Raw genomic sequence first — 22,477 nt, 5'->3', positions numbered from 1 at the left:
ACTGCTGCAGGAAACTTCCAGTTTGTGAGTCCCAGCCCCTACAGTTCATTCCCACCGGCCTCAGCTTGCGGATTGTGGACAGACTCTGGCCTGGGAAACCCAGCAAACCTCTCCAGCATCCAGTGGGCAGCAGCTATCCCAAAGAGGGCTGGATCCCAGGCCTGGGGAAGGCTTCCTTCCTTGAGTACCCCCCTCAGCCTTGGGGTTGAAGGGAAGAAGACCTTCCTTTACCCTTCTGGCTGGACTTAGTAATGTTTATTTTATTTTTGAGAGAGTGAGAGACTGAGCATGGGCAGGGGAGGGGCAGAGAGAGAAGAAGACACAGAATCTGAAGCAGGCTCTAGGCTCTGAGCTGTCAGCACAGAGCCCGATAAGGGACTTGAACTCATGAACCTCGAGATCATGACCTGAGCTGAAGTCGGACACTCAACCGACTGAGCCACCCAGGCGTCCCCCTTCTAGCTGGACTCAGGATGAAATTGACATGAGACAGATAAACGGGAGAAAATCAAATTTAATAGGCGTACATATGTAGAATCCACACACACATGAAATTCCAAAGACAATGAGGCAAAAGGAAGCTTATAAGAGATAAGGAGAGGGGTAGAGATCTGGGAATACAAAGGGGAGAAAGCTCATCAGCAAGAAGGTGAAAGGTGATGTTTGGAAAAACAAGGTTGTCCTATTATGCAGATAAGTCCCTTAGGTAAGGAGGAGCCTCTGTTAATAGCTCTCTTCCGGGTACAGGCTCCTAAGTAAATGTAGGCAATTGATGGGGAAGCAGAGGGCTTTTCTTGCATTTGCTGGGTTTTGATTACTTTTAACTCAAAATAATCGTATTTTTTTTTAAGTTTATTTATTTATTTTAAGAGAGAGAGCAAGCAAGCATGCTAGCAAGGAAGGGGCAGAGAGAGAGGGAAAGAGAGAATTCTAAGCAGGCTCTATGCTATCAGTAATCTCACAGACCCTGAGATCATGAACTAAGCTGAACTCAAGAGTCAGATGCTTAACCAACTGAGCCACTCAGGTGCAGCTTAACTCAAAATAATCTTTATGTCAAAGTGACCCATCTTGGGGTAGCCTGCCCTGGGTCCCCGCAGGGTATTCTTTATAGTTCTCTTTATTCCCTTTTAATAGTTTTCTTTGGAAATACAAAATAATTTTTCATATTAAGCCGTCTCTTTTCAAATTACTGTGAGGTTTTTGTCTCCTTACTGGAACCTGACTTAATAAGCACTATTATTAATTATCATCATCATCTTCACCATAAATTGGTTGTCCCTAAATTAACAATGATACATAGAACACTATTTATATGGAGTATAATGATATGCCAATATACCCATATTTACATGTTTTCCCTCTTTGCGTAATAAGGTATACCTTAAGTAATCACTATTTTTCTAACCTCTTTTTCCCACTTAGAGAATCACTTCTAACTTATTTTTATCTGAAAAGTTTACCTGAAAGATCCATTCTCATATCATTTAAAAATGAATGCTGAGGAAATAGTACAAAGTGTAGCATACTAGAGAAATTTATTTTCCTAGTCAAGAAGCGAAGTGCATTATAAATTTAACCCAAAAGTTCAGTAATCCACTGGCCTTGAGGATTGAGTTTGTGAAAAATGGGGGTATTAATCAGCCCATACTCAACTTCACTGCCTCATGGACACTGAAGGTTCTGAACAGAACTTCTGTGGGGAGACTCAGAAACCAATAGGAGTTTAGTAGCCAGTGGAGTGAGACCGTTAATTCCTTTTAAAAAATATTAATCATGGAATAGTATTTTATAGCTTCTGGAAGCAAGTTCTCATGGACTTTTGGGGGGGGGCATTGTCCCTATAGTTTTGTAGGGAGTTATGAATACAGAAGCTTGAGGCCACATATTCTAGAATTCAGCTTGAGTAACACAGTAACATTCAGCTGGGGCCCTACTATGTGAAACGTACAATGGGACAAAGATGGACCCATTTGCTGGGTTATAAACTCCTTAAGGAGTTTATAATCTAGTAGAGACTCATACAGATGACAAATAGAATGCAGGACAAGACCGAATGAGTGATCAATGAGAAGCATGGCAGCCATGGGAAAGTGCCTCCTACCCTCCGCTGCACAAAGCAAAGATGACGAAGACCATAGCCCTTGATAGTCGTACAGCATTTTTTGGTGAAGCCACACATCCCACAGGCTTCTCCTAGGCAAAAACTGATAGTGGCATTGATACTAAAGCATCTCATTTCTGGGAGAAGCTGGACTCCTCTAATGGACGACTTTGGCTTTAGGATTCATCAACGGGCCTCACTGAACTTTCCTTAGAACTGCACCCATCCAGCTTCCTTCCTCATTTCTCTCTCCTTCACTCTGGGTCAGACTTGATTGTAATCTGAAGGCTCCCAGCCTTACCCAGCTCCCTCCCCCTTTTTTTCCCAGACATTTTTTTTAAATAAAGTTGTTGCACATTTAATCCCACCTTGGCTCAGCTGCTGGGAGGATCCAAGTTTACACACAGAGGTACACACAACATGTATGAAAATATTAATTCTGAACATTCATTTCAGAGAAAAGTATCTTTTAATCTGGACCTGGAAGGAAGAGTTGGATTTTAGTGGCAGAAAATGCAGGATGAAAGCAGACTGGGCTATGAGAGAGCAAATGACATGATTAGAGCAAGTAGCCCAGCATGGCCAAAATGTAAAATGCATAGCAGAATATAATGGGAAACAAATGTACAAACACAGAGGGGCCAGGAGAAAGTTCTCAAATGCTATGCTAAGAAATTTAGCTATTTCTTAATCACTTTAGCATTTTGAATAGGAAATTGAAATAAAAGCTTATCTCAGACCGGAGGCTTTCGACTGCCAGGAAAACCCAGTGTAAAGCGCCTTTAAACAGATTTTATTGGCTCCCATTCCAAGAGGTGAGGTAAGGTAGGCATTTGGGTAGGTGGATTAATTTAATGACATTCATCAAAGACCTGGGTTTTCCATCTGCTTTTCACTTTGTGCAATGTTGGCTTCTTGACAAGGCTGATCTTTTCAAGGTAGAAAGATGGTTCCTCATAGCATTAGGGGCTGGGTGCTTACCTGTTTAAAAAGGAGATATTAGGGGCGCCTGGGTGACTCATTCGGTTGGATGTCCGACTTCGGCTCAGGTCATGTTCTCAAGGTTCGTGGTTGGAGCCCTGCATCGGGCTCTGCTGACAGCTCAGGGCCTGGAGCCTGCTTCGGATTCTGTGTCTCCCTCTCTCTGGCCCTCCCCCGCTCACGCTCTGTCTCACTCTCTCTCTCAAAAATAAATAAACATTAAAAAAAAATAATAATAAATAAAAAGGAGATATTAGTGGATTTCCATAATTCTCACTTATGAGGAAAGAAGAACCTTCCTGATGTCTGTTGCAAACTTGCCTAGGCTCTTCATGAGTTAAAATTGAGTCACATACCCATCCCTTAACCAAAGAATGGTCAAGCTGTGGAAAATTAGACCAATCGGACCAGTCAACATATTATTGAGCAAATGGACTGTTCGATGAATGAATAATCATCATTGGGCATCTGCTAGGAGAAAGTTGGGAGGACTCTCCCAAGGCAAGCAACAAAGTTCACTGTTAACGATAAAGAAATTTTAGGAAGAGACTTCAAAGTCCAGGGGCAGTTTGGAAAAAGAAGAGAGAAAGAAAAAAAGAGAGAAAGAAAAAAAGAGAGAAAGAGATGAAAATAGAGGCGCCAGTTGGAAAACTTTTGAGAACCAGATTCACTGCACTATGATGAAGAGCAAAAAGAAAAAAAAAATGTAGGAGGTTAATGAGGGAGATGATATAAAGAATCTTTGCTACGAAATAAAATGTGTGTGTCCATAGAACCCATGGTAATGGTAGACGTGCCCCTACCTCTATTCCTATTTGGGGTAGAGAAACAGTCCAGACAGCTTGACCCTAGTTATCTGTATTTATCAGGTCTGCACAAACAGGCCTACTTCTTCCTTCCAGCTATGGAATCTTTGATTTAATTGAAAACAATTATTTTTCCTTCTGGAATCACTGCTAGGAAATGTCCCTAAATTAACCCCACCACTTTTGTAATTGACCACTTCAATTAGAAGGACTCCCTACGGTGCCTCAATTAATATGAAAACATATGAAAACCAGTGATTGTGCAAACCTATACAGTTGGATAGATGCAAAAGCCAGCATTGTCTCGGGTCTTAAAGAATTCACAGCTGGTGGTAGTTGAGGCACGATTTAGCAATTCAGAAAGTATGGTTAAAAGAGTATGCACTGGTGAGGCCCAGCAGAGGGGAGCCAGGAAAGGTTCTGGACTCCAGAGGCACTCATAGGCACAAGAGTCTTAACTGGAGAATAGAAGGTCAGGGGATGGAAAATCCAGGGAGGAGAGAGAGGATTTTCCTGCTTATGTGATTGGATCAATGGGCTAGGGCAACACCTGGCTGAGGATTCAAGAAACACCGGACTCCCAGCTCACTCATGTTTTCTGTATGGATTTTCACAGGCCAGCTTTCAGCCATGAATGCCTCTTGGATTCACCCTTCACAGACTTGGCAGAAATGACTGGCTAGATGTTTTTCAAAACAATTTTGTTATCTGCAAGCCATGTAGTCGGTGTCCCTGGTTTCAACAGTAGCAGAGAGAACATGCCCTGAGTTTGGCTCAGCTTGCCAAAGAGTATCTTAGAGGGCTGGAAAGAGAAGAAAGAGGGACACACACACAAAACAACACGAAAATGAAAATCATATTTAAAAAACAATTTGCTTATGCATTGGACACCTATATGACAAAAATTTAGCGTACTCTTATTTTCAAATACTTGGCTAGCCTAAAACACAAAGCTGATAAGGTCAACAGTTCATATCAAGTTCAAGAACTTCAGCCTTCCCGTGTTATTTACAGATTTTACAGATTATCTAACCCACAATTCATTCTCAGGCAAGCATTTATGGAGCACTTGTCATTTACCAAGCCCTGATAAAAGATTTGGGTTTACAGTCATGAATAAACAACATTTCCTGCTGAATCTTGCCATCTGAAAGATTTAAACATCAAAATGTAAGTTATAATATAAATTAACGTTTAAATCTCAAAAATTTCACACTTCATAAAATACGTTTAACTAAAAGTCATTGTCTTTAGGCAGATTTCACTTATGTAGATATCAACGGATTGATTCATGACACATTGCTTAGACTTTCAAATATAGGCAATTCCATACCGAATCTTGAGTGCTAGTAACTTTCTAGGATTAGCATCCTTTCGCAGCTTACACTACATACTTGACCCCGCAGACAACTTAATTGTGCAGGGAGTGTTAAAGACTAAACAACAATCGATAGCTTCCAAACATCTCTATCAACCTATCAATAATATTTGTTCACTGCAATGCAATGCATCGTCTCGTCTTTCTTCTCTTCTTTTTCTTTTTTTGGTTGGGGGGCGGGGGAGGGTATCGGGAGAAGGTCATCTCCACGCTCAAAAAATCACCTCCACTGGATCTGACCCTCCGCACGCTTCTCCATTCTACCCCTTTTCTCAAATCAAGATAAGTCACCGGTCGGAAGGCCCTCGTGGAGCCGAGGGAAGCCGAGCATGCTCAGTAGCTGGGGCCGCTTCCGGAGCTCCCCGCGAGCTTGGGCTTGCACTAGGCTCCGGGAAGCGCCGGGCTGTGCCGCAGCTGGTCCTCGTTCCTGGAAAGCTCCGCTCCGCCCTGTAACGTGCGGCTTTAGGATCGTCAGCTGTGGCCGCGCAGCCCCGGGCTCCCCGGGAGGCACTCCGCCTGCTCCGCGCCGGGCTCGTGCTCAGCCGCCCGGTGTGCACGCTTCTGCCGGGTGCTTCTGGCAGCTGCCGGATGATGGAGCAGAAATGACAGGCTTGTGGGTAACCGTGAAGGGCGAGCGGGAGCCACTTGCCTTCGGAGCCAGAGAGAGGAGGTGTGTCACGGGAGAAAGGGCCCTGGGAAGATTCTTGCAGCGGCTCCAACCTTCGCTTCCTTCTTCACTTCTTGCCACTCTGGCATTCCCGGCTCTTGACCTGGAAAGGATGGTTACGGTAGTCACGAAGCTGGTGCACCGCTTTCACTTCAGGTAAGGAAAACCCCATTTGCATGCTTTTCTCTTTCCCGTGTTTTTGCTAGCTCTGAAATCCACAGCCAGGAAAGATCTTGTAATTATTAGCCTTGTTCTCACACTGCAAGTTTGCTTTTAACGAAGACTGAGAAACAGGACTTTCTGTGTGATTTTAAAAAGCCTTTCAGGAGGACGTTGAAATAAGAATTGGTGTTCTTTATTACCTCTGTTATTCTTAACCGTGACCCTGACTTGCTTGGTAAAATTTAGGTCTCTATTTACAAGATGAGGTTAAAAAAAAAAAAAGATTCTTTGCATATTCTAGGGAAAGGTACTTTATGCCATATAGGCAAATGGATATAATTGGCAGCTTTTTCAAAATGATTATGATTTCACTTACGGCCGAGGGAGAATAATATTAAAATTCACCACAACCTTGCTCAGCATTGAACTTCAGCTGACTAGAAAGGAAACATTCATACTATAGTTATCTGGTTATTTGTAAAAACAAATGTTCAGGGTTTACTCCTGAGAAATCAACAGGAGTCCACAAATTTAAAGAAAAATAAAAAAAAAATTAACACCCTTCATATCCTGTGGGTATTGATCAGGCTAACTTCTTCACAGAAGCATCAGTTATAAAGTAAAGAAACATAAATTAACTTTGCGGCTGCAAATGAATTATTTTTGATGAAAACTGGACTCACCATCTTCAGATGGATCTTCATGTAAAAGAAAAAAGAGGCTTTCAGAACATAAACAGATTCAATTACTGTTAATTCCGCTGGAGGTTTTGAGAGACGGGATCACTTTTCCAAGTAAACCCCAACTTAATAAGCAATAGTAGGTCTATAAGTATTCCCTAACATTTAGTGATTGTAATCAAACGGGGCAGAAAAATGTTTTCTTGTCTGACATTAGATTTCTTTATTTCCTCTTTAAAGATAAGTTTATTAGTAACAATTCATTTAAAACAGCATATTATTTCTCTAAGACAGCATAGGACTTTTTTCTTATCAAAACTGAAACAAGAAGAAATACACATCTTGCAGCGATCGAGGAAAAAATAGACAAGGAAATACTTCATGTGAATACTTGACTGAAAAAAAGTTAAAATTCCAGGACAGATCATTGCTAAGGCCTTCTTTTTATTTTCTTTCTTTACTTTGGGAGGGTTTGATGTTTAGTCATTAATTTGTACATTCCAGTATGATTAACATAGTGTTATATTAGTTTCAGGTGTACAGTATAATGACTCAACACTTCTATACATCGGTTGGTCATCACAATAAGTGAACTCTTCATCCCCTTCAACTATTTCACCCATCCCCCCTGCCCCCGCCCCCCAAAGGCTTCTCTTTAATGTAATAGGTGTTGTGATGCATTCCCTTGGGGATCCATTAACTATGAACAAGTGAACAGCATCTAGTAAGAAAGGGTGAGGGATCAAGTTTGCCCAAAGGTAAAAATTCCTATTTCTAGTGTATTTTGCAGGGACTAGAACCAACAGTCTTGAGTTCAGCAGGCTTTGTTCTACAGAAGGGACAAAGTTCTTTAAAGTTGGATTACTAGCCTGGGAACTGGGAGAAATCCATTCCTTCCCTCCCTTTTCTGGTGTAAATATCCTGGCTCTTTACATTCAGAGCACCCCGAGTTCTGAACTCTCAGCTGATCTGTGGCAAGACAAAAGCTGCCTTTCCAAACCTTCCCGCCCCCCCCTCCCCCGGACTCAGAGGTTAATAGTCTGGCCTCTGACCTTTACCTGGTCACCCTAGCTGACACCAACCCAGGTGTCCCTCAGTGGAATTAACATAAGAAGCACCCTTTTCAGAAGCTCCCAAAGACCCAGAATTTTACTGAGAAAAACCGTCTTCTGAGGCCTGCCTCTGCTTCTTGTTCTTGAACTCTTTCTGTGGAATGGTTTTTTTCTTTCTTTTTTTTTTTTTTTAAGATGTTATTTTTAATCTCTTCACCTAACGGGAGCTCGAACTCACAGCCGCGAGATCAAGAGTCCGCACGCTCTACCGACTGAGCCCACCAGAGGCTCTTGGAATGGTTTCTGAGAGGTGCTTTTTTTTTTGTTTTTTTCTTAGCTAATTAGTAGTGATCATTTCTGTTCTAGTTGGACATAGAATTTGTTCTAATACTAAGAGCTGCTGTCAGCAATCGCCCAGAATGGTGTCTTAATTATCAGCTGGAAGAAGAAAACAGGAGAAAAAGTTATCGCATATGTGGATGTTAGGTAGTAGGTAGCCCTTCTGTTTCCTTCTCCTTCTCCTCTCCCCCAATATCCACTTATGACACATGATGAGTCCAGTGAAAGTCATGATGTTTCCCGTTTGAGGAGGTGAGAACGGGGGTGAGGCCATCTCATCCTTTCATGTCCATCACTAACTTGTACCCGCTGTTATTGTTAAGTGTCTCTTCCGTATCAGACAGAGAATTGGTGAGATGTCACAAACTCCCTTATAGTTTGTGAAGCAAACACTTGAAATATAGTGAATTTCATTTTTCCTCTTAATCAAATAGTACTAGAAGTTCAGTCCTAATATGTATGTATTTCCTGTCTTTTACTTCATTAAAGAAGAACTTATGTCTGCTTCTTTGTTTCTGCCACTGTTTTGGAGATAGGCTCAAGTAGCATTTAAGATTTGAACCCAGTTCAGCTGCAGTATGTTTAGACGAGGATAAATCCCACATATTTTCAATAGAGGAGCCACATAATCAGAGATGTTTTCATTTTAATAATTGTATAGAACTTTCTCAGCTGTCCTTCTCATCAGATTTTTTTGTAGCAGTCTAAAAAGAGCTAATCAACTCTCTTTGTATAGCATGAAAGGTGTTAGTCTTAGTCACTGATTGCTTTTGATTTAATAATTGAGTTTTTCATTATTTAGGACAACTCTTAGCTTTGGTTTTAGCAATTCAAGCAAAGGATAACTGTAACCGTACAGAACTAGAAATACTCGAGTATTAAGTGGAGTCTAGGCAAGAAGCCAGACATCAGACTAGCTCCAGAGTTGATATATTTATGTCCAGAATTCCAGGGATTCTGGGTCTTCTTCAAGGGCAGACTCAGCTTTTACTCCAACCAGCAACTTTCAGATTGTCACTGCTAGGAATTTAACTTGGGAATACAAACCCATCCTCAGGTTTGAGGATAAGCCCCGTGTTGTTTTTCTGTGACCTTGTTTTCTGCTGAATACCTCAGCAATGGGAGGATAAGAGAACAAATCAAGGTTGAATCTGAATCTCTGCATGGTTTGAAACATACCAGTGTGTATTTTCCACTCCCTCCTCCATCTTTAATTTTCTCATGTTATTTGTGTTTGAATGTCTTGGTTATATGACATGTAAAAAAAAAAAAGTAAGCTGTTGTAGGATTAACCTGGTGAATCTCTAAGAGACCTTCAGTTCCAAGCAGTCCTTCAGTGAAAGCATACAAAGGAACAGCCCTCATTAAATTCTCATTTTCTGCTTCTACTTCAGTATATCACACAGTCTGGTAATGGTGATGCCCTCGTGTGCTGCGAAAGAACATGCACCGTCTTTATCACTTCCTCAAACACAACATAAAATAAACTTGAAGGCAACGTTCAGGTAAAATCTTGCCAGCTGATCACCCCCACCACCTGCCAAAAGTTCCATTGTGCATCTGTATGACAAGCTCTGTTGTGATCCTCAGGATGGACCTTTGAAATAAGGTTCCTGCTCTCAAGGGGCTTATAGCATGGGAGAGATTGGTGGTTCAAATGGGGAAGGAGCCCATGAGTGAAATAACAGCAGGTCCTTTTAATGTTGTGAACAGCAGACCAAGAAATTGTATGGAGTGTGACTTCTGGTGGGGCACTCAGGGAAGCCCTCTCTCTGAAGAGATAACATTTGATCTGGGATCAGTATGGGATTGAAGTCTGGGGACCTGTTCCTGGTTGCTTGGTTTGTTCTAGAGGCAGATATAAAGCAGTGTGGCTGGGTGGAGAAGGTTGGGGGTGGGGGGGGGTGTTGGGTAGGGATTTAGAGACCAGTGTAGGGGGAGGGGTAAATTAGGAGATAAGATCAGAGAGACAGGCCAGGCCCTGTTCTTTGGGTCTTGTAGAGACTGAATTATTTATTTATTTAGATAGAGAATGTATGGACAGGCCCAAGCACAAGAGCACGGGGAAGGGCAGAGGGAGAGAGAGAATCTCAAGCAGGCTCTCCATTCAGGCTCTGCCTAGAGCCTGCCTAGAGGCCAGATCCCATGACCTGAGCTCCACTGACTGTGCCACCCAGGTGCTCTGAGACTAAATTTTTTAAATGCAATGAACCTACTGGAGCACTTTACGGTTTAAAGGAGCATCATGGCTGCTTAATGGAGAAGGCACCATAGGGCCAGAGAGAAAGCTGGGAGACGTGTTGCAGACAGAAGATGTCTCTAACTTGAACTAAGGAGGTGTGGAGGCTGTGGAAGCTGGCATGTATAGACTTTCTTCAAATTATATTTCATTTCTTATTACAGAAGTAATATATTTCTGTTACAGAAAACCTATACCATTGATAAGTCCCCAAAGATATTGAATCCTAATCCTGCCACCTAGACGTAATCACTGTAATATTTTTGGTATCTGTCTTATAGAAAACTTAGAAAATACAGGGACCTCTTCCCCAAAGATATGAAATATGCCACAATCTTACCATTCAATTTTACGTATAATGTTTTTGTTATCTATCGTGTGAATCCTTCTTGAAGCCAGTATATTATTTTTAGGAAACTAGTTTATTCTGGATGTTCTGATAAAACCTCTTTTGCCTTAAATAAACTAGAAAATGTCTGCCCTAAGTCTGGTTGACAAAATTAGTTTATGTGCCATAGAATCACTCCCTTCTTTATTCATTAAATATTTTACTGTACCCCAGACACTGGGACTCAGTGATCTGTGGTGAATGCTGTCTTCATAAACCATCCCTTCCCATATCCCAAATCAATACCACAGACATTCCTTGGGGTTAGGAAAGCCGAAATTGACCTTTTGACCTTAGATGTAAATTGTGCCATTCGCTGTCCCTGCTTTTGAGAAAACATGGGCACTAGAACTCTTTGGCTGTTTCTGGAATCTTTTCACTCGAGGTAGCCCAGTAAGAAACTAAGCTTGTAGGGCTGGTCTGCCCTGGCCTGAACCAAGGGTTATTTGGAGCGGAGAGGACCAAAGATTTATTTTTTTTTCTAGGTTTTTGCTCCAAGGCCTTCACCTTCCAGAGGTACTTATTGGTAAGGGAGAAATTGGGCGCTTCCTAAAAATGTGACCATTTCACCTCTTACTCTGGGTTCAAAATGCATTACATTTTACAGGTGTGTCCTCTCTTGATTACTGTTAAAAATTTTAGCATTATGGGGCAGCTGGGTGGCTCAGTTGGTTGAGTGTGTGACCGGCTCAGGTCATGATCTCAGGGTTTTGGGGTTCAAGCCTGCATCAGGCTCTGTGCTGACTGGTCACTCAGAGCCTGGATTCTGTGTGTCTCTCTCTCTCTGTCCCTCCTCCGTTCACACTCTGTCTCTCTCTGGAAATAAATAAAACATTAAATGTATTACCAGTTTGCACTGTGTTCTCAAGCTTTCAGAGTGGCTTCATATAAGCTACTCTATTAAACATTTGAGACTGTATCTTTCCCCAACTATCTGAAGTTCAACTTCTTCACAACAGAATAGGGTCTGTCTTTGTATTCCAAACTTGCTTGCTTCTCCTGCTTTATCCCCTGACTCAGGTAAGAGTCTTAACTGTTGTTGGTTTTTTTGTTTATTTTGAGACAGAGAGAGAGAGAGAGAGAGAGAGAGAGAGAGAGAGAGAGAGAGAGAATCCCAAGCAGGCTCCATGCTATCAACACTATCAACACAGAGCTCCATTGTAGGGCTCCATCTCCACGAACCATGAGATCATGACCTGAGCCTAAATCAAAAAAGCTTAACAGACTGAGCCATCCAGATGCCCCAAGAGTCTTACCTGTTCTGAAGTCTCCTAAATAAGAAAGGGGAGAACCTTACCTTAGCTTTTTCTTTCTTATCTAATTAGGAAAGAATATCCATGCAAGTTCAGAAAAGCCTCTCAATTTTTTTTCTCCCATCTATTCTACTGGTCTTTGTTTAGGTTCAGTCAACTTCTTTCATCGGGTCTGCTAAGCATCTTCCTGCAATACTTCTCTATTTGGGCTACAGCCAGAGTGATCTATTGGGGCTTTTTAAGTGTTAGATCATGACCGTTTCTGGGTTGTAGGATACAATGCCATATGTTTGGATAATCTTTGAATTTCTCAGATGTAAGGTACATCTCCTTTGCCTTCATTTTTTATCCCCCCCCCTTTTTTTTTTCTCACTGTTTCACCCTATGGTCCAGCTTTGTTGATCTTTGTTTCCTGGAAGTTTTAATCTTGAACTTTATGCCTCTACACCTGCTGTTTTCTTTACCTGGAATATCTTTCTCCTTGTTCTCCAAGTGGCATAGTCTTATTCATTCCTGGAGATCCAGATCTAGTGTTATTTATTTCTTAGCTTCTTCAGGGAGTGCCAGTCATCCCTTCTATATTCCCAGAACAGTTTGATCCATTTGAAAGCATTTTTTTAGTGACCACTCAAATAATGGCAACTTATTCTTTTCATGGGGCATTGTACACTATTTATTATGTGCCTTCCATGTGCCTCATACTGTATTAATTCCTGAAGATACAAGGATGAATAAAATATAGACTTGCCCTCTATGAATGTACAGCCTAAACAGAAAGAACCCTACAAAGAGAGAAGCCATGATGGGCTGTTTGGGGTCATTGTTACTGTTGTTACAGAGTTTGGCCTGTCTTTGGACCAGGCTTCTTTCCTCAGCCCTATGGGCTCTCTTAAGCAATTAGTTTGCTTAATCCTGAAACCATGAGCTGAGGTCCATGAATTAATGGGTCAGTTGGTATAATTTATTGGAATAAAACCATCATGATCGGAACAACACTATAGTATCAGATGTCTCACTGATGTTATTTTTACATTCTAATATCCCTCTGCTGATAATCCTATCAGATATCTTTTTTCACTCTATGCATTGGGAATATTTTTTTAATGGGCTTTTCTTTTTATCATTTAAAAACATTTTTTAAAATGTTTATTTTAGAGAGAGACAGAGACAGTACAAGCAGGGGGGAGAGAGACACATAGAATCTGAAGCAGGCTTCAGGCTCTGAGCTGTCAGCACAGAGCCCGACGCGGGGTTTGAACTCGTGAACTGCAAGATTGTGAGCCAAAGTCAGATGATCAGCTGACTGAGCCACTCAGGTGCCCCTCTTTTTATCACTTTTAAATTCAAGACAACACTGAGAAGGTTGTTATAGACATTTCTCCTGTACTCCCTGCCCCCACACATGCACAGCCTCCCCCTTTATCAGCATCCCTCACCAGAGAAGTAAATTGATTACAGTTGTTGAACCTAACACTGACACATCGTCATCACCCAGAGTCCGTAGTTTACTTTAGGGTTCACTCTTAGTTTTGTATGTTCTGTGGGTTTGGGCAAATACATAATGCATCTATCCCCCATTATAGTATCATACGGAGTAGTTTTACTTCCCTAAAAATCCTCTATGTGTGCTCTATTAATTTATCTACCTTCTCCCCAACCCCTGACAACACTGATCTTTTTACTGTCTCCATTGTGCTGCCTTTTCCAGAATGTCTTAGAGTTAGAATCCCACAGTGTGTAGTCTTTTCAGATTTGCTTCATTCATTTAGTAACATGCATTTGTTTTCCCTTTGCCTTTTCATGACATAATAGCTCATTCTTTGGAATGCTGAATAACATTTCATTGTCTGGCTGTATCACAGTGCATTGTTTCTAATTTTCATTTTTTCTTCTGTTGGACTTGGGTTTATGGGGATAGGGCTTTGATGTTTGGTTCCAGGCACATGGAATGCACTAACTCTGTGAATAAATCCTAAGGGAATAAATGAGACACAATGCTTTTTCTTTTTCTTCTTTATAGTTTGCTGTCCTTCACCTGGAAGCAGCTTCCAGACTGGATAAGTTTGTGCTCATGGGAGAATGTACATTCATGGGTTGGGATGGCATGTTTCATTCCTCTCCCCTACCCTCCCCAACTAGTCTGCCATTGGTTCTTAAACTCCGAGGTCAGCAAACTATAGCCCTTGGGCCAAATTTGGCCTGACACCTGTTTTTGTAAATAAAGTTTCATTGGAACACAGCCACACCCATCATTTATGCATTGTAAATGGCAGAGTTGGGTGGCCATGACAGAGACCATATGGCCTGCTGGACTGAAAACATTTACTCTCTGGGCCTTTATAGCAACCGTTTGCTGACCTCTGTCCTAACCCAGGGAAGGAGCCAGAGACTGAGCTCAAGGTGGCCAAAGTGATTGCTTACAGAAACGTGTCCAAAGTAGCAGCTGTTAGGTCCTTTCAGGGAGAAATAAATTTCTAAGGTTTATTTTGATTTGTGTGTTGAATACAGAAACTATAAAAGAAAATCTGGTGAAAGGTCTGGTTGCTTTGTTTTGGTAATTACAAGACAAATGAATTTGACCTAACTCATTTTTTAATTAAACAGCTATTCTCCAACTTTAACACAAATCAGAATCACCTGGAGGGCTCGTTAAAGTGCAGCCTGCTGCCCCTCCTCCACTGAGGTTCGAATTTGGTGGGTCTGCGGGGTGATCCAGAAGCTGCAATCCAAACAGCTTCCCAGATTTTGCTCCTGATGCTGGTCTGGGGGCCACACTTTGAGAACCATTAGTTTAGAACGATGGCTCTGAGACTTGGCTGTGTCTCAGCATCACCTCGTAAGTTTAAAAACAATTTATTAAAAAAAAAAATGCTTGGGTCTTGCCCTAGACTTGCCAAGTCAGAATCCCCAGCATTGGTGTGTAACTTAAAAAGAATGATTCTGAAGAAAACTCACTTAGTTGTTATGCTTTTGAAACTATCATATGGGCTTTGCTGAGTGAGGTATGTAGAAGATGTTTTGACTAATAAGTTTGAAATAATCATTAGATACAGATTGCGTTACATTCTCGGTTTTCAGGAAAACTCTAAGCCGGAATCTTGTTCAGTGCACATATGTTACATTTCTCGGCGGACTTCGAAAAAACAAAAAAACAAAAAAACCAGTCCAAAAAGTACACTGTGTTCAATTTGGCGGAAATTTTTTTCTTTTCCTTAGCAAACTTGACATGTTAGTTTGTACACTTTTTTCCCCACTGTGTAAAATTAATTTGAAATCCGTCCTTGATGAGTTCCCTTTCTTCTTTTCTTGAAAGTGAGGTTTCCTTTTGAACAGCATGAATAGCTCCTATTCCATCCCCCTTCCGTGGTTTCACGATAGCAAGTTTAAATGTACGAGTGCCTGCCAGAAATGGTACAAGAGAGGTCTTCTTGCCTGGTTCTTCCTCCCTGCGTGCAGGGAGAAGACATTCCTTAACGTGGGTAGGTGTTTTTAAAGCAATACAAGGCCCTGTTGCTCTGTATGTGCTTTTGCTTGGAGAACTTGTCTCCTTTCTTCCATAATTTCAGCAGGCTATAAAGCTGTTCATTTTAATTTTGTTGATTGCTATTTGTAATGTTCTGAAGCTGAGTATTCTGTCAGAATGCAAATAAGGCAAAGCAACCGTGAAATAGTAAATGTAGAAGAACCAAATCGTTGGCACTTTGGCAGCTAATGTAGTAACCTCAACCATCATTAGCTACACAAAGAACTCTTAACGCTCTGTGTTTATGAAGGGCAAGCATTTTGGTCATGTTTTGGTCTGTACTTCCCGTCCCACCCCCCACCCCCCACCCCCAACCTTGGCCTTCAAAAGATAGGAATAAATACCAACATTTGGGTTTATAGACCCTCAGACCCATAAACAAAACAGTCATCAATGTCTTAAACTACATAATTCTATATTATGAAATCATGAGGATTGCTAACATGAAAATGTCAGAACATGAGTTTGACAAATGGCTTAAGAAGAATAATGTTCTAAAGTATGGAAGAGCTCATTTATTTAGTGCATTTGGATTAATTCAAGTTTCAAGCTGACTGTCTTGAGTGAAAATTTTCACATGTATTTATTTATTTATTGCATTTCCTTAGAAGATTAGAAAGGATATTAGCAAGCTATTGTGAGTTAAGTAGAAATGAAGACTCCTTTCCTTTTCATGAACTCATGGATATACCTTGCTTATGCCTCTGTCATCTCTACAAAGAAGGGCTTTTGTTCCTAAGGATTAATTTTTACACCTTCTAGAAAGCAGTAGCACCCAGGAAACCCCCAAAGGAATGGAGAACAGTAATCATTATTCTGGGATTGCTATTATTTTAAGCTCCTTCGTTGGCAGTGTTAGGACTGGTTATTCAACTAGAAGAATCAATTGAAATGGAGACACTTTCTTAATGATCAGTATCTTTTGGTTACCTTGTCAGTTTTTGCCTGTTTGAACTTCATTTCTCAGGTGGGAATGTTCTAAATTACTCCCTTTTACACGGGCAAGCCCAGTGTCCTAGGCATAGCTGCGGGCTCTCCTTCTTTTGAGAGCAAAAACGAAGTACTTCCTGTTGGTTTTTGCATTGCTCTTATGAATGCTCTTTTTAGGTCCGTGGGTTTCCAAAGTGAATATGTTTTGCCCATGTTCAGATGGGACCTATACTGGGTTTAATGCTCTTCTGTCACTGTCTTGAAATGCTTAATACTTTTTGAACCAGGGGCCCTGCATTTTCATTTTGTACCAGACCCCATAGGACTGTCATCAGTCCTGCCCTCAGGAACTACAATCTTACTCATTTTTAGTTCCCTACAGATTCGTAGCATGGTGCCTGACTCACAGATGAGTGAATGAATGAGAGCTCCTGTTGTTCTGAGAGCACAATGACATAGTTATTGTTGCTTTTTGAATTGCTCGTAGGAGTGTGGTTTAGGTCAGTTAGTGGGTTCCCAAAATGAATATTCTTCAGATACAGTGAAGTGGATGCTTGAGTGGTTGGGTAAAAGCAGTAGTGAGCAAAGTTTTAAAGAATACAGTTTCTCTCCCTTCACTTCCATTTTCCTGAATCAAAATTTTCTGAGACTAAAGATTAGGAATCTGTGACTTAAAAAGCTCCTTAGGTACTCTTGTGCCTGTGCACGGACTATGGTCTTCTCCCGTCGAGCTCTGGAAGGTCTGTAGGTCTGTTCTGCCATGGATGTGGGTTTCTGGTTTGTCTAGGTTGTCAAAATAAAAAAGGGCCTGATTCAAGTGACATCAAGTGAAATTTAGGAGACAACAGGGCATAGTCAGGCTAAGAATTAGCACCACACACCCAGGTCCCTAATGATACTTAAGGATAACCAACAAGGCTACCATTTGTCTGATTGTTTATGCCTTCATTGGAGGGGATCTGATACTTTGTGCAGCTTATGCTCACCAACTCCCAAAGCAAGAGGTGAAGGTTGGCCTTATAAACCATACCATAGCATAAAGTGCCTGTAGTCACTGCCCTCTCCTTGGGCTTAGCAACATGAGATCTACTTCCAAGTGGAAGTAACCAGAGGGCAATGGAGTATGGAGAGGCCCAATGGTCAGCCTAGTGCCTTTGTGTGCGATTTGGTTGTGGGCCTTCTACTACAGATTTGAGGGGGTTCGGGGTGGAACAGAGAAGGTCTAAAGGTAGCTGTGGATTGGATGTAGGCTGTCTATTGGATATAGGCTTGTCATTTAGAAAGCAGTGATTCAGTGTGGGAGTATATCTTACCCAAGTCATATGTCAGAATGGTGGAGATTATATGTATCCCTTAATGAAAGATGGTGCTTCTAAGATGCAAGTCTGTCAACCCATAAAGAACTTTGTAACTCTAAACATGGTGGAAATGAACAAAGTTCATGTTGCTGAATGAGAGCATCTAGTCTATAAGAAACACCTCAGAAAGAAGTTTCCAGAGGAGAGGTGGAACCATCTGGAAGTGTCTTTTGACCGGAAGGAAAGCTTTGTCCCTCATGTGTAAGTGTCCTCAGAGCTCAGGAGCAGGCGGCTAACAGCTCACTACTAAATCATTCCTGGCTGTCCTTGGCTATGAAGAGTTTTCAGATTAAGACATACTTGTTAACCAAGGCAGGAGATTGCTTCTAGGGGGTGGAGCTATAGAAAGGACAACAACTGGGGCCCTGGGTGACTCTGTCAGTTGAGCATCTGACTCTTGATTTTAGTTCAGGTCACGATCTCATGTGTGGGATTGAACCCTGCATCAGGCCCGGTGCTGAGCATGGAGCCTGCTTGGGATTCCCTCTCCCTCACTCCCTGTCTCTTTCCCTCCGCCCCCCCCCCCCACGCCCAGTCTCTGTCTCTCTCCCTCTCCCCCTCCCCCCTCCCCCCTCCCTCCTTCCCTCTCTGTCCCTCCCCCACTCATGCACACGCATGCAGCATGCTCTCTCAAAATAAATAAACATTTTTAAAAACACACCTAACAGCAAAGGGTTAGGGATAAAAATATTTAGAAGCAGAAGGTCATTGTTTAACCACTCGCTTGATTTCGTTCATTACTCAGTAACTATGTTTTGATAATCTTTAATGTGTCAGGCACTAGTAGGCACCAGGATACAGGAGTGAGAAGACAGGATAATTCCTGATTGGGGGTGGGGAACCTGAATTTTGATGGGAAAGAGGCACAATGAATGAACATGTAAGGGTATGAGTGCTGTGAAGAGGTTGCAAACAGCCTTCTATGACAGATAATAGAGCTCACAGCGGTTGCTCAGGGATGGGGAGGAGTCTTCTTCCTTTATATAAATACGATTGCTACAGTAACATGTTAATTTGTCATGGGCTCAGTTCCCTTCTCTTGGAAACCACCACCAATTTCACATGTTTGGCCAGGCCATTGAACAGAGGTTGCTGTATAGGCTGATTTCTGGGGGATGAGAGTGAGTTTGGCACTGTCTATAGTTGCATCAGTACTATCATAGCAAGTAGCCCCTTTCCAGTTATTGAATATGTATTCACTGGGTGTTAAAGAGCGTATGGTTTCGGGGCTCCTGGCTGACTCAATAGGTAGAGCATGTGACTCTTGATCTTGGGGTTGTGAGTTCAAGCCTCACGTTGGGTGTAGAGCGTCCTTAAAAAGAGAATGTAAAGTTTCACTAATAAATATTGCTTTCTTTTTATTATAAATGTTTGGCTGACTTGACAAAAGTAAAAACAAAATGGCCACAGGTAATGTTTTCTTCTGCTAATGTTCAGGTTGACTTGTGGCAGATTTCTCCATTGTTTTGTGTTTACCTAAATAAAGAAATTGAGATTGGCTGATGAGTAAACAATTGAAGAAGTGACATTGTTAACATTAAATATTTAAATATTATAAAATAAGAATATGTGGGGTAAGTCAACCATCAAGTTTTAGGATATTATGTATTAAGATATTATATATATATATATATATAAAGATTTTATATATATATAATTTTTTTTATTCATTTATTTTGAAGGGGGAAGCAAGTGGGGGAGGGGCATAGAGAGAAAGGGAGAGAGAGAGAATTCCAAGCAGGCTCCGTGCTGTCAGTGCAGAACCCTATTTGGGGGCTTGATCCCAGTGAACTGTGAGATCATGACTTGAGCCAAAATCAAGAGTCGGACGCTTAATTGACTGAGCCGCGCTGATGCCCCTGTATTTTCCTGACAGATGTAATACGTTGTAGATTTTAACAAGTTAGACCATGTGGGATGATTGGTGTTTTTTTAATTCTAGGCTTGTAGAAAATTTGTGCATTATTAAAATGACCAGGTACAGAGTCAATATGCTATATGCATAAGAACAGATATCCTTATACCTTTTGAATTCTGAATGAGATAATACCAAATTTAAACTGTTGTTTTACTGATAAAGATAATTTATAACTTTTAGAGCAGCAATTAATTAGAGAATGCAACAGAAATATTAGTAGGGACGCCAGGGTGGCTCAGTTGGTCAAGTGTGGGATTCTTGATTTCGGCTCAGGTCATGATCTCAGAGTTCCTGAGATCAAGCCCCACATTGGGCTCCATGCTGACAGAATGGAGCCTGTTTGGGATATTCTGTCTCTTTGTCTCTCTCTCTTATATTCTCTCTCTCTCTCTCTCTCTCTCTCTCTCTCTGCCTCTCTCCCGCTCTCTATCTCTCCCCCATCAAATAAATAAATTTAAAAGAAAAAATCATGAGTGGATGTATTTTTAAATTTTAAATGAATAAATTTCTAGATTTACCAGCCAGATTTATAAAGTAAAAATATTGGCTTTAAATTCTAGTATTTTCAGGATCTTGGATCTAATCACTCTCATTTTATATGTAAGGAAAATAGCTTCTGTAGAGAAACTAAACAATTTGCTTTAAGATCTGGAGATTATTTCACTTTGAAGTACTTGCAGGGAGTGGTTTCAACCATTTTAGTGGAAAGGCTGTTTTACATGCTAAACATTCCTGGATTGGGATTCTGGTTGTCTTTTTTTTTTTTTTTTTTTTTGTCTTGTTTTTCATACATACTAGCTCTGTAAACGTGTGTAAATTACTTAATTTCTCTAAGTTAGTTAGTTCCTCATCAGTGCAGTCTGGAAAATGGTTATGCCCTTCCCCCTGAAAGCGTGGTCCCAGGGATTAAGTGAGAGAAGAACCACGAGCACTTCGTGTGGTATTGAGCAGAGAGAAAGAAATCAGGGAAAATTATTGTGAAACTAAAATCCTTCTATCAAACAGATCTTTGTTTTGACATTTTTGAGAAGACATTTAAGAAGATGACATTTTTAAACGTTATAAATTAGAAACCCCTAAAATATAGAACTTTTCCTACTTATTTCAGATGAAGGAAATCAACCTCTATACTGTAGGAGTCTCTTTCTTGAGAATTTAGGTTTAGTTCAATATCAGTTCTACAACAGTTATTAGCACTTGTACCAAGTAAATGACTTGTTTTGTTTTGCTTTAAATTGCTGCTTTAGACTTAACAGAAATTCTTAACAGAAATTCTATAGTGTTTGCTGTGTGCTTGGTACATGTGGCAACACATTAATCCTCACAAAACGCCAATGTGCTAGGTATGATCATCATCCCTACATGACAGGTGTTGAAACCTCACTGCAGAGAGGTCAAGGGGAAAGTCTGAGGTCATGTGGCTGATAGGCGAGGGTGGAGTGTGAGATCTACCTGAGCACGAGATCCCCTTCTTACTCGTTACACCATACTGAGTACACCACAGGAGGAGGATTGCTAGTCGAGAGGAAGGATACTCCAGTTACTGTACAGATCCTTATTTGATTTGCCCAGATGGGCGCTGAGCCAACCAAATACTGGCTTCTGAGAACCCCGTTTTATAGGGATACTCCTACCATATTAAAAATGGCTGCCACTAATGGACTACTCCCGTGAATCATAGACTCTGCTAGAGACTTCACCCGTTTTTCTTTCTCCATAATAGCTCTCTGAGTTAGATATGATGATGATGGCGGTGATGGGTAGGATGATGTACATTTTACAGATGATGGAACTGAGTGAAGGGTATAACCTTCCCCAGTCAGACTTACTTGTCTCACTCCAAAGCCACTGTGATACTCAGGTTTCTATACTGAATAATGTGTCTATCTCAGTTCTGTGACACGGAAACTGTTAATAAATGTGATGATGAACAGTAAATAAAGTCAACGGAGCATTATGGAGAATGTCCGTCACTAGTCTAGAATAGAATCGAATCCTATGTGTATCAGCAATTATCTGTGTTTCACCTCCATAAAGCAGTGAGTGCTTCATACAAAAAATGAGGGCAAAGGCTTTGGACATGTGGTCTGTATCCATACTAAGGCTTTCATCTCCGCAAGGATGAGAATGTAGCTGAATATTCCCTTACATAACACTAGATGGCGCATGAGAACAAAAGAGATAGAAGACATTTATAGGACACATGTAACCCTTATTTGTAATTGCGGTAGAATTTATTTTCTGAAGTGGATCGTGGCGGATTTCAGGCTACTGATAACTAGCAGGAACACCTGGCCTGATATTTTGCCAGAATAAAACTGTGCCTTATCTCCAGTTTGGAGTAGAATTTTGGTAAATCTAATAGAAAGCCATTCTTTATTTTTGGCAGAATATTACCAAACCCATCTGGCATCATTTTGATTAAGTAACTCTACCCCTACTGTAGCAAAATTAAACTGAATATCTGAAAAAGATGGTATAGTCAAGGAACATTCCTATGAGCTCTATAAAATGAATTTCTATGCTATTTTGGAAATTATAATGTATGTTATCAGAAACACAGGCTTGTGACATTATGTAAGGCACAAAGAAAATTAAAAGGGTACATAATTATTTCTAGAGATATTTTTTAGGTCATGAAACTTCTAGACTTTGGGCCCTATTAACTCAATTTATTTGTATTTTCAACTATTACTAAA

At 41.0% G+C, this 22,477-nt stretch overlaps 1 protein-coding gene across 4 annotated transcripts in view; it reads left to right on the top strand.

Annotated features, from left to right (window-relative positions):
- Positions 1 to 5,583: 5,583 nt before the first annotated feature.
- Positions 5,584 to 22,477, top strand: part of ARHGAP18 (Rho GTPase activating protein 18) — a 193,103-nt gene continuing 176,209 nt past the window's right edge. For 3 of the 4 annotated variants that reach the window (XM_019831191.2, XM_019831192.2, XM_019831190.2), the window contains exon 1: positions 5,584 to 6,092. In XM_019831191.2, the coding sequence (XP_019686750.1) occupies positions 5,599 to 6,092 (494 nt within the window). In that variant the 5' untranslated portion in view covers positions 5,584 to 5,598. Of the gene's footprint in view, positions 6,093 to 9,563; positions 9,675 to 22,477 lie in introns of those variants that run through there. The other variant, XM_045058028.1, reaches the window with a different exon arrangement.

The sequence above is a fragment of the Felis catus genome, chromosome B2, assembly GCF_018350175.1.
Source record: "Felis catus isolate Fca126 chromosome B2, F.catus_Fca126_mat1.0, whole genome shotgun sequence".
Taxonomy (NCBI): domain Eukaryota; kingdom Metazoa; phylum Chordata; class Mammalia; order Carnivora; family Felidae; genus Felis; species Felis catus.
Note: the sequence above shows the minus strand (reverse complement) of the source record. Positions and strands in the feature narration are given on the sequence as shown.